The sequence below is a fragment of the Meleagris gallopavo genome, chromosome 26 (assembly GCF_000146605.3).
Source record: "Meleagris gallopavo isolate NT-WF06-2002-E0010 breed Aviagen turkey brand Nicholas breeding stock chromosome 26, Turkey_5.1, whole genome shotgun sequence".
Classification (NCBI taxonomy): domain Eukaryota; kingdom Metazoa; phylum Chordata; class Aves; order Galliformes; family Phasianidae; genus Meleagris; species Meleagris gallopavo.
The window spans coordinates 4,309,644-4,327,176 of record NC_015036.2 but is presented as its reverse complement, the minus strand read 5'-3'; the positions used below and the strand labels follow the sequence as shown (position 1 = coordinate 4,327,176).

At 47.0% G+C, this 17,533-nt stretch overlaps 1 protein-coding gene across 3 annotated transcripts in view; it reads left to right on the top strand.

Moving 5' to 3' along the window:
• Positions 1 to 6: 6 nt before the first annotated feature.
• CBL (Cbl proto-oncogene) overlaps positions 7 to 17,533 on the top strand; it is a 34,193-nt gene continuing 16,666 nt past the window's right edge. Inside the window, exons 1-3 of one of the 3 annotated variants that reach the window (XM_010723676.3) lie at positions 7 to 129; positions 4,683 to 4,930; positions 16,275 to 16,421. In XM_010723676.3, the coding sequence (XP_010721978.1) occupies positions 28 to 129; positions 4,683 to 4,930; positions 16,275 to 16,421 (497 nt within the window). In that variant the 5' untranslated portion in view covers positions 7 to 27. Of the gene's footprint in view, positions 130 to 2,618; positions 2,904 to 4,682; positions 4,931 to 15,653; positions 16,132 to 16,274; positions 16,422 to 17,533 lie in introns of those variants that run through there. The other 2 variants (XM_010723677.3, XM_010723678.3) reach the window with 2 other exon arrangements.

The window sequence follows — 17,533 nt, the reverse complement described above, 5'->3', positions numbered from 1 at the left end:
AAGGGCCCCGGGGGGCTGATCGGGCTGATGAAGGACGCCTTCCAGCCGCATCACCACCACCTCGGGCCGCATCAGCCCGGCGCCGTGGATAAAAAGATGGTGGAGAAGTGCTGGAAGCTGATGGATAAGGTGGGCCCGGGCGGGGGGTGGCACGGGGGGGACTCGAGGGGTGGGCCGGGCTCGGGGGGGGCCGTGGGACGCGATGGGGCGAGGCTGTACGGCGCTGTGCTGCTGTCTGACGGGATGGGGGCATTGCTGGAACAGCACGAAATGCTGTGTAAAAGCCTTTGCAAAAATAGAATCGGATCTAACCATAAGTACCCAAACCTGGCAGTGTGGGAATGGAGGGGGACCTCTCCCAATGCCAGGTTTCGGTGCTGGGGTCGGGCATTCCCCTCGTGTGGCCTTCATACAGCCAGGAAATGGCCGTGGGCACAGCAGGGCGGCAGCCCCCGGCCTGGAGCTGTGGCCCTGTGTGCTGTGGGAGAGATCCTGGTGAGCAGCGCATCGTGGGTTCTCGTGGTGTGCATAGGATGGCCCAGTAAGCGAAGATAATAGAATCATAGAACAGCCTGGGTTGAAAATGCTCATCCAATTCCGACCCCCTGCTATGTGCAGGTCACCAACCAGCAGACCAGGCTGCCCAGAGCCACATCCAGCCTGGTTTTGAATGCTTCCAGGGATGGGGCATCCACAGCCTCCTTAGGCAACCTGTTCCAGTGCATCACCACCCCCTGTGTGAAAAACATAGGTATCGTGGTTGGGCAGGAAATAAAAACATCTGATGTGTTTTTCCCTGTGATTTTGATAATTCTTGTTGCTGTCGAGAGCTGAGGTTAGGCTTGGTGTGCTGCAGACTACAGCGTGTGGTGGATTGTGCTGGATTCAAGGCAGGAGGACAGCCCTGAGGAGCAGCACAGCCTCAGTGCAAAGATCCCAGCTGTCCCTGGGGAATGTCACCCTCCTCCAGGAGCACAGTGCATCTCCCTCCCTCACCCTATTACCCCCTGGGTTTATGCATTTCACCTCTTTTCTCTCTTTTCCATTGCGTTGATGCATGCAGTGTCTGAATCTCCTGCAGTCTGTGCTGTGGAAGGCAGGGTAGATGACTTTCTTCAAGATGTATTAAATGATGCTCATGCCAGGAAATCACTTTGCGTTGGCTGGCTCCACAAAAGGCACAGTTTATGGTTGCAACCTGCTGGGTTTGTGATGAGCTTTGATCACCTTCTGCAGAGAGGGACTGGGATCCAGGGTGAAGTCTTTAGAGAAGTGCCAGTGGCTGCCTCTGACGCACACTGAGGGCATAAGTATAAGGGCTGAGGTGGGAAGACTGGTTTGAAGATGAGCACAGAAATGTGATTCTGTTGGGAATAAATTCAACTTGCAGGCACAACTTGGAGGAAAGCAAATCTTCCTTCTTGCTCCTGTGATATAGAGGTGAATGTCAGTCTGTGTTTGCCTTGATGAGGTGGGCTGTTCTAAGGAAAAGGCTGGCCTGCAGGCACTTAGGTATTTTGGATTGCAGTGGGATGTTTTGGGTATGCATTCACTACAGACCTATGAGAGCCAGCCTTGGCTATCCCCCATCTCCACCAGGAAATCACCAACAGAAAAGCCAAGATAAAGGTACGGTTGTTTGCCCCAAGCTCCTAAGCAATACCTGAAAGCTCTGGCTCTAGGCTTAATTTTTTGAGTCTTAGACAGCTTGTTGTGCAGTGTGATGGGAGCAGGAGGGAGATCTGATGTTGAAAAGCCTCTCTGAGTTCAATTAGCTTTAGTTGTGTAAATGCACACTGAGAGTTGAAAATTTGTGTAGGAAATCTCCAGGCCTTCATACAGTGGTTGTGGATCCAGCGGTGAGAAGGGGCGCGTGGGAGCTATCGAAAGTGGGTTAGTTTTCTGGGCCAATTAAATGAAGATACAGGTGCAAATGAAGAAAAACAACTTGTGTGCATGTTTAATAGATGATGCTTTCCTTGCAGAGATGTGTGCTGTACACACAGTGCGTTCATGGCCTGATTCCTCAGCCTGCATAATGAACAGGGGTTGTCAGCAATCGTGCATCTCTGGTTCTGGATGTGACTGATGAATTTCCTATGCAAGTTGATTCTTGTCCAAATACTTTCCCCATAATGTTCTCCATAAGCTGCCTGATGTACTCCTGCCTTTCAGATTCTTTAACTTGAAGTTCTAATTGTGAGTGCGGGCCGTTGCCCTGATTGCACTCTTAACACACAGCACAGCCCTCTGCATCGCTGTCGTGGCAGTGCAGAAGGATGCACACCTGCACTCAACTAGGTGATATCTGTGCATTTATCTCTGAAATATCAGAGCCCTTGTGAGGATGGGTATGTTGTCAGGCATCTTGTGAGCCTGCACAAACAGCACAGTAAGCAATGCAGTCACTTCCTTGCAGCATCTCGAACCTGGTGTATAGATTGGTTCAAGTGGGAGGAACTGCTTTTCATTTGTTTTTATCACGCTTGCTCATCTTATCACTGTCTTCAGCAAATAAAGCAGCGCTCTGTGTAAGAAAACATATGATGTGTTGGCTGGTGAAATCAACTCTTTGTTTTTTACATGAACAGCTGTAATTGGGAATGGCTTCTTCCAGATGTGGAGGGGCAGCAGCTGATGCAGACCACCTGGACGCATTTCAGGGATTGGTGTTGTGATCCTGAAGCAAGGTCTAAGGGATGCAGTACAGTGCAGTGAGATCTGGCAGAGGAAGATGAGCTTATAGGTAACTCAGCGGCGTGCTGGTGTTACTGAGCTTCTGAAGCTGATACTGAGAAATGCCTCTGTAGGTCACCTTTCTTGCAAGTAGCAGAGAGGCCGGATACAAACGCAGCAGGAGATAAGAGGAGTTTGAGTAGCTTTTCTTGTACTGCTGTCTCAAGGTGAGATGTCATTTCAACAGAACTTGCTCTTAAGGAAAGAATTGTAGCGTTTCTGAGCAGTGCTGGAGAACTGTGCCATGGTGCAGTGGTTCCAGGGGCTGGGCAGGCTCTGCAGAACATCCCCAGCCCACGGCACAGAGCAGAGGTGTCTGTGCTGGAGCCTTTCTACCATCAGACAACAGGTCGGTGGCCCTAGAAGATGGGCTGGCTCCAGCTTCAACGTGGATAGGACATGGGATGGCAAAATGGAGAGCGCAGTGAACTGAGAGGGGTGTTTTGTAGGGCATCCTGTGGGAACTGTGCTTTGCAGGACTTCTGCATGGACGTGTTGGAGTCGCTGCTGAAGTTGGTGCAATACTGACTCACAGGGTCTGCTTCTGTGGCTGGGTGTTTTCCAACTGTTTTCTATTATAGATGACTGAGAGAAGGGCATACTCAGACCTGTGTGCCTATTTAATGTGGCTTCCTCATAAGAACTGCTTTTGCTAAGTTTTTAAGCCACTGTGTAAGAAAACAGCTTCTATGGAGGAAGCGATTTTGCTGCCTGTGGAGCATATTTAGGATCTGCTCGTGCCATGCGGAGAAGCTGGTTTTATCCAGGGGACAAATGTGTTGACTCAGTTTGTTGACGTGGTTCGTTGTAGTGTTCGCAGGCTCCAAGGAAGCAGCAATTGAGGCATCCAAATCAATTGGCTAAGTCAGCTGCGTGACCACCCGTCACTGGTTGAGGATTCCTAACACACGCAGGGGCCATTTTGGTGCTTTAATTTCCATCTCCTCTCAGGGAAGGTCTTCTAGGCAAGCAGTTCTCTAAATGTCAGTCGGATTTTTCTGTTTGTTGATATCCAGGGTGCCCATCTTTTCAGTCCTCCTCAGTCAGCTCGCATTGGAGGCTCTGCTGTAAGTCAGGTGGCAGTGGAGATGGCTCTTAACCCTTCAGGGTTCCTTTTTACAGCCCTCAATGGAAACGTGAAATGCTAAGGCCTTGTTTTAGCCTGAATTTATTTGTTTTACAGCAGTGCTGAGGTGCTTAAGGGAAGCAGGGAACCAGCAGATTGCTCAGGCAGATCTCTAGGTGATCTTTAAGGTCCCTTCCAACTCGAGCCATTGTGATTTCCCAAGGCTTTGTGTTGGTGTTGTCTGCATGAGGACCCCTGTATGTGGCATTGTGCACGTGGCTGTCATTCATAGACCTCATCAGCGTGCATTGGTTTTAGGCTGTCAGATAACTTGCACTTCAACAAAGAGCTTTAGGAAGCTGTATGCCTATTTTGTGCTGGTTTTCTGCTCACATCTGATGGAAGAGGCTGAAGATGGAAGCAGTTATGTAGCAGGGCAGCAGTAAGGAGTACGAGCTGCTTTCTTAGTTCTCCAAGTTCTGAAACTGGGCTCAAAATAGTAGAACAGAATAGCAGAGTTTTGGTTCTTCTTACAACTGACCCACACCAGTAATTTTTCCAGTTGCCATTTTGCCATTCTTTCTCCCTTCTCCCATTCTAGGCAACAAATAACGTTGGCAGTAGTAGGTGGCAAAGAGGCTTCTTTTATTCTGCCCCGTCACAAACTTGTTATCATGAGCCATTGGCAAACATAGTGAAGACTGTATTAAGTTCAGCTTGCATCCTGATCTGCTTTGGTCTCTAGGCTTGCCCAGTGGCTGGGCTCCCTGTCTGAACAAAAGAAATGCGGTTTGTAAGTAACGCAGGATGCTCTGGAAGTGACTGATGACTTGCTTGTTAGTTTTAAGTTTTAAAAATGACTGTTGTTGATGATCCACAGGTGGTACGCCTGTGCCAGAACCCAAAGCTGGCTCTGAAGAACAGCCCACCCTACATCCTGGACCTTCTGCCTGATACCTACCAGCACCTCCGGACCATCCTGTCACGCTACGAGGGGAAGATGGAGACCTTGGGAGAAAACGAGTACTTCCGTGTGTTCATGGAGAACCTGATGAAGAAAACCAAGCAGACCATCAGCCTCTTCAAAGAGGGGAAGGAGCGGATGTATGAGGAGAACTCTCAGCCCAGGTAACGGGGAAAAATGCATTCCAATATTCGTGATGCTAATGTGCTTTAATGAACTGGTGTCTGCTAGGTGACATGTCTGTACATGAGGACAGACTGATGAAATTTAAGGCTAAGTGTAGAGTTTCAAGCAAAATATGCTTGGTTCTAGTGAAATCAGAGTGCAGGGTATGTGTTCAGAGCCTGCGTGGCCCTCGTTGTGTAGCCCAGGTTCATTAGGTGCGTGTGAAGAATAAAGTGTGCTGTGAGAAGGTCTTATTCCTTTCGTAAAGGATGATAAGATTCAGAATAACCTTTCTGGCAGTTTTAGGAAACAGGAGAATGTTTTGTGTTCTGTAGCAAAGCAGTTATCTTTAGGCTTTGTCTGGATCCTGAGGAGTGCTGTGCTGTACTTGGAAGGCTGCATCTTCCCTTCATTTGGCTTTAAGGGGAGCTAGGGTGACTTAAGGGAAGAATACAGCTTTGGGAAACATTGATCTTATGCATTTGTCCAACTGCTGGCAGCGAGATGTGATGGACGGAGGCATACAAAGCGTGCACTTGTCATTTAAAAGTCATTTCAGCTTTTTGCAGCAGGCACTGAATTAAGAAACAGTGGAAAAAAAAAAAGTGAAACAACCCAGTAGCTGAACGTAATTGCTCTGGGGAGAATATGTGGTTAACGCCCTGGCAACTACTTGCTTGAATTACTTTGGGGTGAAGAGAAAAGAGAAGTGCTGGCACATGTTTCTGGTATATATTGAACTCTCTGTAGCATATTCTATAATGCTGAACTCCAGCAAGTCTGTTGGAGTGGCTGTAGAAGCTGCTGCTCATGCTGTTTGATTTCTCATTGCCAGTGATGAAGAAGGACTTAAGAAATACAAATCTCTTTTAGAGTTGCTGTTTAGCATTGCTTTATCTATCAGATGAGACTTGCAGTTACCTTGCTGGAGACGGGGCTTGAGAGTGCACATATGGCATCTTCACGTGCTCTGATTGTCTCCTTTGGAAGAAGTTTAGTTTTCTGTGTAAACCCACAGCAGCTGAACTCTGACTCTCCTGCTTATTTGACTGGATTGTTCTTTGAGATGGTGACAGATGGATGATCATTGGAGGTGGTGACTTTACAGCACAACAGGTTGCTCCTAAAATATCTAAAGTAGGAGTTACTGCTTACGGTTTGTATGTTGCTGCCACGTAATACGGGTGATGCTGTTTTCTAGAACGTTCACTGTTGCCTCCAGAAATACCTGAGGGTTTGTGGAGCCCTTCAGGGTTTGTGTGATGCTTGTTCTGGTTGGCTGTGCGTGTGTTGTGATCCGCCTGTCGTCAGTGTGGAGCATCTGATGAGCAAATGGAGGACAGCAGGTTCAACAGTAGGTTCAACTTCCCCCCTCCTGTCCCTTGGTGTTTCAGAGGGAAGCAGAGAAATGTTTTTGCAGAGTTAACCATCCTGGAAAAGCTCCTCGTTCCATCTGCGCTCAAACAAACCGCTAAGAGGAGCAGGAGGATCCAAATGAATGAACTCAAAGAGGATTCCATCGCAGGTGACAGGAGTCTCTGGTGATTTGCTAATTGTGCCATTTATAAATAAACGATTTACCAGAGAAGCAACTGCTGTGAGACTTACAGACCTAAGTGTGAAAGCAGAATCACATCCCAGCTGGTGTCGTGGCATCTCCTGCTTTGTGCTCAGCCCAGGAAGCAGCAGTTACTGTTTTGGCACAGAGGGCAAAATACGTTTATCCTGGGGCTGGTAACAAGAGTGGTAACCTTCTCAATTCTCTAATTTGTTGTAGAGAAGAAAGAGGGTGTGCATGTGAACCATATACCAGTTCAAGAGATAGCTCTGCCTAAAGAATGCTGCTGCTGGTTCAGCTGTAGGGAATCTGCTAATTGCTGCACTTCCAGCATCTGTGCAGCCTTTTGGAAGCTGGTAACTCAATGCTGTTCATTTGTTTCTTCTTAAATTGACTAAAAAGAAACGTTGCCATCAGTGCACCTTTTGATTTAAAAGGTAAGATGTTCTTACCTTGTTTGGAGTTGAAGACAAAAGTGGTGTGGTTTTTTTTTCCTGTGTGTTTCTTTTTTTTTTTTTTATGTCTGTAAGCATGAATGAGTTCAAATATCCAAAGCGTGGGAGAAACTTTCTGGAAGCTTGTCAGCATCCTGCAGAGCAAACAAATATAACTCGAATCTGGTATTCATTGCAAGCATACTCATGGCAGTGTGTGTGTGCATATGTATGTACATATAAAAAATCTGTCTTGATCTTATGTAAGCTCACTGCTAAAGTTAGTCTACAGTGTTTTGAAAACATGCCTTTAAAAATCTAATTTGGTGTACTGAATAATCACTTTTTCTTGACTTTTTCTGGCTCTTTTTTTTTTCTTGTTGTCCTTGAAGCTTCTTTCTTCCTGTCTTCCAGATTTAGCATTCCGTTTGTTTCCTGTTGTGTACGCCGTTGTTTTCCTCCCCCCAGAATCTCTTGATGTAAAGCAAATGCACTGTTGTGACATTTGCATAAGTAGCGTGCAAACCTTGCAGGTGTTTGCTGCTAGCAAACGTGTCAGCCATTAGAAATGCCCAGAGTGTCTGAGGCTGTGGGAGCAGATTTGTCTTCATAGTTGAGCATCAAAGCGACCAAAGCTGTTTTTCTTATTTCTCAATCTCTTTGTGCCTTTGCTCGTACTTTTCACAGACTCTCCTGCACATCCTTCTGCAGTGGGCTGAGGCAGAAGCGGAGCAGAGCTGCAAGGAGCACCGTGTCTTATAGCTGCCCATAAGAGCTGCATGACACCCCTCCGAGCTGCAGGATGTGTGGCAGGCAGTGTCAGTGCTGTTCTGAGCAGGCTGCGTGGGAGCACAGCACGGATGCTGCTCGGGGTTTGCCGTAAGGCTGACTTAGTTTACAATCCACAAGCAGAAATAAGGTTGCGTTTGGACGTCGGAAGGTGTGTTTGTGCAGAGCACAACACAAGCCTTGTTTGAAAGTCAGAATAACACACCAAGAGCAGGGTTAGGACAGCCTCGTATGCTCACCCGCTGTACTACGGATGTGGGTGAGTCTTTGTTCCTTCAGTTTTAGTCCAGCTGCAATGGTAGAGCTGTTAAACGCTCTCCTGTGTCATACCTCAACGGTCAGCCTGCTGTCAGCATCCCCCTTTGGGCTGTCCTTGTAGTTCACACACTGCTATCAGCCCCCAAGGCTTCCTTTCTGTCCGTGGGCAGTGTGGTTGGGTGTAGTCATTCAGCCGACACTGCTACCAACTTCCACAAAGCCATCCTGCAGTTGTTGCAAGGGGAACTTGCTTGTTTATTTTATTAGTAGAGCTTTAAAGATAACTATTTAAATTCTGCTTTAGGTCGCTTGTGTTTCTATTTAAAAATCAGCGCTGTTAAGGGTGCTGTGTGTGCACTTCCTGACTAATTGAGTGTGCGTGGTAACTTCTTGCTTCTGCTTATAGACTGAGTAGGCACGTAGCTGTGCTTCAGTGTGGTGACTTCTGAGCAGGTTTTCTTTTTTAGCAGAGGTGCAGTGTTACTCTGAGCACTGACTGTTGGCTGCCTGTTGTGCTTGCCCTCGCTAAATGGGCTCTTTGGTCTCTAAAATCAAACTGGTGTTTGAGAATCTGCTGGGCTGCAAAGTTAAATTGCAGGGTTTGGTATTGGGGTCCAGTTGTATTTCAGGAGCTGATCTATCATTCTTGATGTTTTTTCGTGGGCTGGAGGTGAGGTGTGTGTAACCAGCAGCGTTGTTGAGGATGCAAACATTTCTGAAACTGCTGGCTTGTATTCTTCATAGACCCCAGTGCTTCCTGACACAGGAGGTATTTAAGACTTGTTAAAAATGAGGAAGCAAACCACCCAGAAGTGAAGCTTGTCTGCTATACAGCCAAAGCAGCGCAACAGGAGCAGTTCTGTACAGGATACCCAACAGGTCAACACACAAAGGACCTGTAGTGGGAACCCTCTCTTACTTGGGAGAGGACAAATTAGGGCAAAGAGTCCCATTTTCAGTCATGAATCAGCTTTACTGAATATGTTAGAGCGTCTGCCGTAAGGGGAAACTCAGATAAGTTGTTTCCTGAAGCAAATCAGACCATTGTGAACGTTTCCACGTGAGAATTGAGTCAGTGGGTGGGGGCAGGTGAAGGGAGAAGTAATTACTCAGGATATCGACTGATTGTTTAGGAAATGGCACGAATGATTTTGTCAAGCTGAGCTGGCACGCTCCGATAAGCAGTTAACAAATTAATGCATCTGTAGATGAGAAAATGGGCTTGGACAGGGAGTAGCATAAACCCTGCCTGAAACAAGGGAAGTTTTGGGAAGCTGTCTGTGTTTAACTGTTGTCTTCCTGACAGAAGGGATGCTGGCTCAGCAGGATTTCGTATTCTTCTCCAGCTCCAGTATTGGAGACCGATTTACACAGGAAAAAGCTACCGGGATTTAATGTGTACTCAAAATGACCGTGTGTGTCCCTCGGGGGGAAGGAAATGCGTGAAGAATGACTTGGAAAAAGAATTGGAATGTAACAATTCGGAAAGCATTGGTGCGGTGCCATGACCCAGGAGAGCCCTCCGGAGGAGGTTCTGCTCCGATCACGTATTTGGGAGTGTTTGCACACCCACTCACACACACACACACACACACACACACACACACACTGTGAGCTGGTCCTCCTGCTGCTGCTCCCTTCCAACACAGCAAAGGCTTTTATTTATTTATTTATTTATTTATTTATTTATTTATTTATTTATTTCAAAACAAAACCCACTAGTGTGAAGTCTACATCTGCATTTAAATTAGAACATCTTAAAGAAAAGAGCAGGCTCCAAAGCTGCCCACAAGAAAGGTTTCCTTGCCAGGCTCCAGCATATGAGCGCTAACTAACTGCTTATTACCCAAGGAGAAATTCATTATCATTTAAATGTTGTTGGGGAGAGGAATGTGAATTATTTCTCTTTAACTCTGCTTTAAACTGCTAGTTGAGGTGATAATTACGGAACTCAGATAGGGCTTCCTATCACTGGCATAAGCTTGCATTCATTTTCTTTTGGTCAGAATTTTGTACCTCTGTCTTGAAAATCTGTTTATGGGCCAAGGTAACCTTCCAGCTTATTGCACAGTGGGGAAGTAAACTTTTATTCTTCTCAGAGCCTATAAAAGTGTAGAGCTTTATGCAGGGCCAGCTCTGCACGCTCCCATGGTGGATGGTGGTCCTGCAGTTCAGTCAGGAGGAACGACCACCAAAAATGTGGAGGGTTCCCATGGTGGCCAAGTATCATTTTGCTTCTTGGCAACCGTGCTGTGTTTGTTGGGTGCTCAGCTTGTGTGCACAGGGCCAGGCTGTTGTTTTTGGGGTCTCAATGGGTTTGAAGAGGGCTGTAGTTGGGGCTCTGCTGGCAAGCAGCGCTGCATTGCACGGAGCTTTGCAGGACTGAAGGGCAGCAGTGACGCAGCTCCGCTTGCTGAGGTCGCAGCGCCTTCAGCACCGTGGGTTTTGTGAGGGAAGCCTCAGAACTGCAGGATGGATCAGCTGTTTTTGTAGCTCTATAAAGAACGAAACAGCAAAGCCTGCACCCATTTAAACCAAAAAGTGAGTTGGAAGTGAAACTTGTACAAACAAGTCACGATAAGCGTGTTGCTTGCTTCCTTTTTCCCAGACAAGCACCTCCACAAAACCGAGGTGGTTTTAGCAGAGTCTGAAAAAAAAGCAGTGAATTCCCTGCTGGGAGATGCCTGCATGCTGCTGGTGCTGCGTTTTGCAGGTCAGGGCTGAGTGCTGCTGCAAAAGGTGACTTCTGTTGAACTAGCAATAGTTAAGTGGAATTTCATTCACTTCCTGTGTTGCAAATTTTGTTGAAAGTAGTTCCGTTGTAGCTATTTTTAAAACTCATCACTGTGCATAGAGGGCTCCGAAGCTGTTTGAGTTATGAAAGTCAGCTTGGGAGCACCTCGAGCATTCCCACTTGCTGCTGGTTGTGCGTGGTGCTTTGTGCTGACACGAAGATGAGAACCTGGTGCAGTTGTTCCTTCTGGGACCAGGTGCAGCCACCTAGCTGCCCAAATGGGCTGGAGCTGCTGCTGGTCGGTGCGTAGCTGCTAACAGCTGAAATGCATCTGTTACACGATAACCTCGTGCCTTTGTGGTTTCTGAAACGTGAGTTTGACTTATTGGTGAGTTAAAACAGGCTGACTTTTCAAACTCTTACATATATAAAGTAGTTGTATTTTTTTTTTTCCTATCTGGCTGTTTGCAGGACCCCAAGAGCTGTGGTTTCATTATTTTCCTAAGTCCTGAAGCTTGTGCTTCCATTTATCCACATGGGTACAAACCTACTTGATGAGTGTCACCCTGAACGTAACTACACATTGACTTCAGGAATGAGAGAGTAGGAAACTTGGATTTCCATAGCTGTAATTCCTTGCAGCAGCACTTAGTGGACAGTATTCTTCAATAATGAGCACGTGATAAAGGATTTTAGATTCTCCATTCCAGTTTCCAGCACTGCCTGTGCTTCAGCTGCCTCGCCTGTAAAATAAGGTAAATCACTGGGATTTTTTGCCTCTAGGAAGCCCAATATGATCTCATATTCAGAATCACAGAATGGCCTGGGTTGAAAAGGACCGCAGTGCTCATCCAGTTCCAACCCCCTGCTGTGTGCAGGGTCACCAACCAGCAGCCCAGGCTGCCCAGAGCCACATCCAGCCTGGCCTTGAATGCCTGCTGTGGGGCATCCACAGCCTCCTTGGGCAACCTGAAGCATGCCCAAGTCCTGAAGGAAGCCTTGTCCATCAGCAGGGTCACTAGCATATGATTACAGAAAAACAACCATTAATTGCTCTACTACTGAAATAATCACAGTGTGCTGGCAGCTCTGTGTGGTCTCTCCCCTGGGGTGCAGCCGTACAACTGCAGTGCTGTGGGTCGAATCGGACCTTGAGTTGATTATAAAAATGCCCTTTTTTTTTTTTCCAGCAGCAGCAGCAAGGAATAGTGCAGCCATCAGAGTGCTTTACTTCACTTGAACTGAGCAATCATCTCCTTTCCAGGCCACCACAGTGATGCAGAATTTCTAAAGAAAGGGAACTGTGTGTGGGAGCTGCCCTAGGTGCGTGTGTTATTCTGGGGAAACACAATCAGAAACTGCATCATCTCCCTTAGGAGCCCTGACTTGCAGTCAATGGGCTAGTGTTAGCTGTCAGACACTCCCACATCCTCTCTAATGCTTTTTTTCCTTAATTTTTCATCAGACTCAATAAGCGTGCTTTGCTTTCTTAAAAAACACTCACCAGTCATTTGTCATTTCTCCATGGACTGAGATTGCATTTTGTGTTTCGGGTCGTGCCCCTTCAAACAGCCAAGTTTGCATATGGAGAGCCTTCTCTTCAGTTTTGAGTAGGATGGTTTTACTGAAACTTAGGTGCTCTGATTTGAGTTTTTTACCCTCTTGATTTTCATCATTGATTTATAACTGAGCTCAGCTAGCTGATGATCTTTATGAAATAACAGCATTGAATTTTGTTTCAGGGCTGAGGTGAAGGGGTGGCTGTCTTCTTCCCTTGAAGAATGTTTGCTAAAAGCAGCCTGTACCTAAAGATGCTGAGCGTTGCTCGTGCAGCCCCCCTGCTCACATCAGCAGGAATGCAAATAGAAAATCCCTCTGGAAATTGCCTTAGATAAGAAATGCACACAATAACTTCCAAACAGTTGGAGCGTTTTGTAGTTGTCCGTCTCATGGCAGCTCTGCGCAGTGCTGTGTGCAGCAGGCTTTGCACGGAGCAGCTTTGCAGCCCCAGCGCTGCATCAGGGCATGTTGGTGCAGTACTGAGCCAATGGAGGAGGAGCAGGATCATCCCATGCCCGTTGGTTTGCTGAGAAGTAGCTGAGAGATGTTGGAAGGCAGTGACAAACCTCTGGCTGGCACTGATGGAAGAGGCAGCGCTGCCTTCACGTTGCCTCGAGGTAAGGCTGATGTAGTCCTGAGCCCGCGAGATGCTGCGTGATTGTAACGTGGATTAATTGAACTAATTGCATCACTGCAGCAGCAAGAGGCAACGCTGAGATTAGAGCGGTCCTCCGCAGTTAATGGCTTTGCAAGACCGAGCCTGTACGGAGGAAAAACGCTTTGTCCAGCAAACAGGAAACTGGAGGAGAGAGCTCTGCTGGGCTCTGGGGGAGGGAGCAGCCCTGGTGTGCCTGGAAGTGCCCGGCTGACCTCCGGGCTTCCGCTGCAATGCGTGGAACCCAGCAGGAAGGAAGCAGCGACCGCAGCGCCGGGGGACGCAGGGATGGAGCCCGCACAGCCAGCAGCCTGCAGCTGAGCAGGGCGGTGACAGCCTCCCCAAAGGCACTGCTGCACACCACCATCGCTGGAGCCCTTGTTGCTGTGAAGGCAGCACGATGCTCAGAGCGTAACCGCAGCTGAGGAAGCCCTGTCGGTGTTGCTGGTTTGCTGCTGCCTGTTAATGGCCCCATGCTAAAGCTGCAGGTGTTTCTTAGCAATGTGTTTGGTTACTGCATCGAGTGGAAAAGTGTTGGGTTTCCACCCTTTCGTTCTTTTTGTGTGCGGTTGATTCTGTGCTTGCGATTTTTGCATGTGTGTGTGAAGCTGCTGGCAGGGAACATGAGATCCCACCCAAACGGAGCTGCTGCTCTGCCTCCAGACCCAACCGCTGCGCAGAGACGTGCTGCGCTTCTTTAGAAGCTGCTGCAGGTGTTGCCTTCAGCTCGTTGCAAGCAGCCAGGAGAGCCCATTGATGTGGCCTGTGCTCCCTGGGTGAGGTTCTGACAGATGCCTGTGGCAGGTGCTGAAGTTCCTCTGATGGCCTGTGGGATTTAAGTGCCAAGCTGTGGCTGGTGGAGCTCTGGGACAGCACTTGGTAGCAGCCTTTGTGTTCTCCCAGCAGCTTGGTAGGGGCCCTGCTAAGAAACACAGAAGGAACCTTGCAGGTCTGTGGCCAAAAAGATTGGAGATTTTATGACCTAAATTGCTTAAATGTTCTTTGAAAACACTGCCACGTTTTGTGGGTGAACGCTTGTTTCTGTTCAGCTACAGAGGTGAGGACAGCTGCTGATGTTACTAAAATAAAATACCATCACAATCACTAAGCACTGAAATGCCAATGAAAATGTGATAACAGGCTGTAAACATCACTGCAACTGCAAGCATTCACTTGGTCTGTATTCATTTACGAATGTATAATGTGGCTTGTTCAAATAAAGCAGCATGCTTCTTAAAGGGAATGTGATTTAGCACAGGATTGGTAACTGGTTGCTGTATGCAAGCTGATTTCTAACCTAGAGCCTTCTGTAATCTGCTATTCTTTGTTTGCAGCCCGTGCTCTTCCTGTTTTTGCTTACAGAAGATAGGACTCAATATTTGCACAAAAAGATGGCAACTTCAACCTGAAGCCTGAAAGTGTTCAGGCCTTAGAAACCTTTCTGCAAAGCCCGTGTCCCGCAGTGTGTGTGTGTGCTGTAAAGTCATCATTTGTTCATCTACACCGAAAGCTGCTGAAGGAAGTTGTCCTTCTGTCTGCCTGCTGGGCTCAGCTCGGTGCAGGCACTTCCTGAAGCACAGCGAGAGGAGAGAGCTCACACACAGAGCTGAGTGAGCACACACAGGAATGCAATTTGTCTCCTTGCAGTGCGCCCACTTGCTTTTTGTCAGACGGTGCCCTTGTTCCTGCAGCTTGTTTCTCACCCCATCACGCCCAGCCTTGGGAGTAAACACCTGAAATGATGCTCCATATACTGCTGAGTGCTGGAGGTGTTCACTCCAAGCAGGATTGGGAACTTTTCACAAATCGGCCCTTTTTCACACGTTGGAGTGCTGGAGGACCTCGGTGCCTTCAGGCTTCTGCTGCTGCGGGACGTGGGATCTCACAGCAGTGTGTCGATGCTGCTTCACCTGCTGAGGTTGCATGAAGACATTGCTCCCTAAAGCATTCAAGAAACCCTTCAGCATTTTCTACAGACTGCTTCCACGTCAGCTCACGCCTCTGTTTTTATAAATGGAGTGGATACAAATTCCACTTCTCCTTTGTTGCTCGAGTTGGGATTAAATGGCTTGCAATAGCGTGGTCTTTGCTTTTTCTCTGTGTTCTGCCATAAACTGTCATCTGGTCTCGTTCTGTGAAGAAGAAGAATTTTGGGAGGGGGCTGCAGGAGCAGGCTATGCAGCTGGAACCTTCCGTTGGCAATTATTTGAATGTTTGCTAACCAAACACAGTGAAAGGATAGAAGGAACACAACCTGTGTGCTTCCAAAGGGTTGAGCTCACCATTAAATCATCTCCCCTGTAGGATGAGGGATGTGTCCCCTAGCCTGAGCCTGCCTTTGGTAACGCAGAGGTGCTCGTCTGCTCCTGGAAGGAGGAATGCACCATTTGAAATGAGCTTACACTGATATTTACAGGCGTGATTCTGATCACGTGGAGATCTTTTAGCTGGCTGTTTGGGTGCATTTCACTGAGTTGTTTTCTCTTACACACTGGATCCTGGGTAGTCTTTTAGTGATACGTAAGCTTTCCTAAAGCAGGTGGTGGGGAATGGCACCAGCACTTCAAGGTGGGAAGCAGAGGAAGCAGTGTGACTGGGAATTGGGACAGCAATGGACTGGAGGGCTTCCAACATCACCTCTCCTGGGAGCTGGTGAAGGTGAACAACAAAGACAGCTTTTAATTCAGTGTTTGTAGGATCAAATCCAACGTTTGCTTTATAATACTCACATTTTGGATGGGCTGATGAACTGAGCAGCCTCCAGAAGAGCTTCTGGGTGGTTTTACTTCAGTCGGTTTTCAGCACCTGGTGATATTGGGCATGGATAAAATAACACCAACCGGAATCTTGTGGTGTAAGCACTGCTGAGACGCAACGTATGCATGAAAACGTAGGGTGAAAACTGCTGCCAAAGGAGCAGCTGAGCTTTGCAGCCTGCAGACTGTTGTGTCAGCCTGCTTGGTGTCCCACCAGCCTGTGCCTGTGGCGGTCAGTGAGGTCTCCTGACCAGACCCAGTGTGACCAGAGGAGAAGCTGTCCTTCCCCATGTGATGCTGGTTCCTTCTTTCTTCTCCCAGCATGTGATGTGGGGCATAAAAAAGGCCTCTGGCCTAGAAATACCCAGCTCTTTATTCTGCATCTCCATTTTCCTACCTTCTAGAGGGTGTTACCAGGAGGGGAGAAGAGGAGCATCAGTCTCCAACCCACTAGTTGTATGCATTTGTTTCCCTCTTCTTTATGTTTTAATATTAAAAAAAAATAATAATAACCGAATCTTGTTTCTTACAGGCATTAATGGTGCAGAACCACATCTTTCTTTCCTAAAAGAAACTTTTATTTCTGTGATCCTTTCTAGGCGTAACCTGACGAAGTTATCCCTGATATTCAGCCACATGCTGGCAGAACTCAAAGGCATCTTCCCAAGTGGCCTTTTCCAAGGAGACACATTCCGGATCACCAAAGCTGATGCTGCAGAATTTTGGAGAAAAGCATTTGGGGAGAAGTAAGTTCCTGGCTGTGCTTCACATCAGAGGTGTGACCACACATTGTGCACAGAACTGTGTATTTTTAAGCTTGATCAGTGCAATGAGGTGGGAGAGACCTGTTGGGTCATTTGGTACGCTGTCCCGGGTGGGATACAGAGTTGTTCTTACGATATATTTTCCAGTTCTTGGTCCTGTCTTATTTTAGATGTGTTAAGTGATGCTCATTCCCCCTTTCCCCAGCAGACTGTTGCACTGTCACAAGGTTTCTCTGGATTATTCAACTTAAATTTTCCTCTTCTTAATTTAATTCCTTAACTTCTAAGTGAGCTCCACAATGCAGAATCACTTTCTTCTTCCAAAGCTTGCTGTGCCCCCAATATTAGCTGTCCTCAAGCTAAGCCATCATACTAAATTCTTTCATCTTCCCTCCAATTAGTCTTTCCGATCACTTAGGACACCTTTCTTCTGCATTCTCTGAACTTTTGTCAGTTTGCACGATGGCTTTGATAAGACAGGATGAAGGAGAAAGTTAAGCACAACCTATATTTAGGTGTAAACAGTTGAAATGTCAGCTTTAATTTTTGTGTCTAATGAAACTCTGTGTAAATGAACCTCAGGGGTGTCCGCAGCAGTGTGTAGGGATTAAAGTTAATGGAATTAGGCATGGCTTTTAAGTAAGGCACTTCACATAAAGAGTTTAATTAGTAGCTGTCAGAACAGAAAGCTGTAGTGTATTTACTCACATATTTGGTTGTCTGAAGCTAGACACATTCTTTTCATGTTTCTATTCCACTTGATATTTTAAAGGAAGGAATATATTCCTTTAAAGAGGAGCCTGTGTTTGGGTTGCTGATTATCTTCCTTCTCCTGTTAATGCCTGTTCAGAGAATTGCTTGCAGCTTTTTTTGTGTTTTTTTTTTTAACTGTCTGCACCTCTACTTGTTGTTAACTCCTTCTCTGCCAGCTAGAAAGCTATTAAACTCTTACTAAATGGTAGTAATGTGTACATCTGACATGACAGGGCAGCAGAAAAAGAACGGAAAAAGCAGAGATGAACTTCAGATGCCAGAGTTTTGTATTTGCAGGGAAAATTGGCTAAAGCACACTTGACTGTTGATTTCCTTCGGTA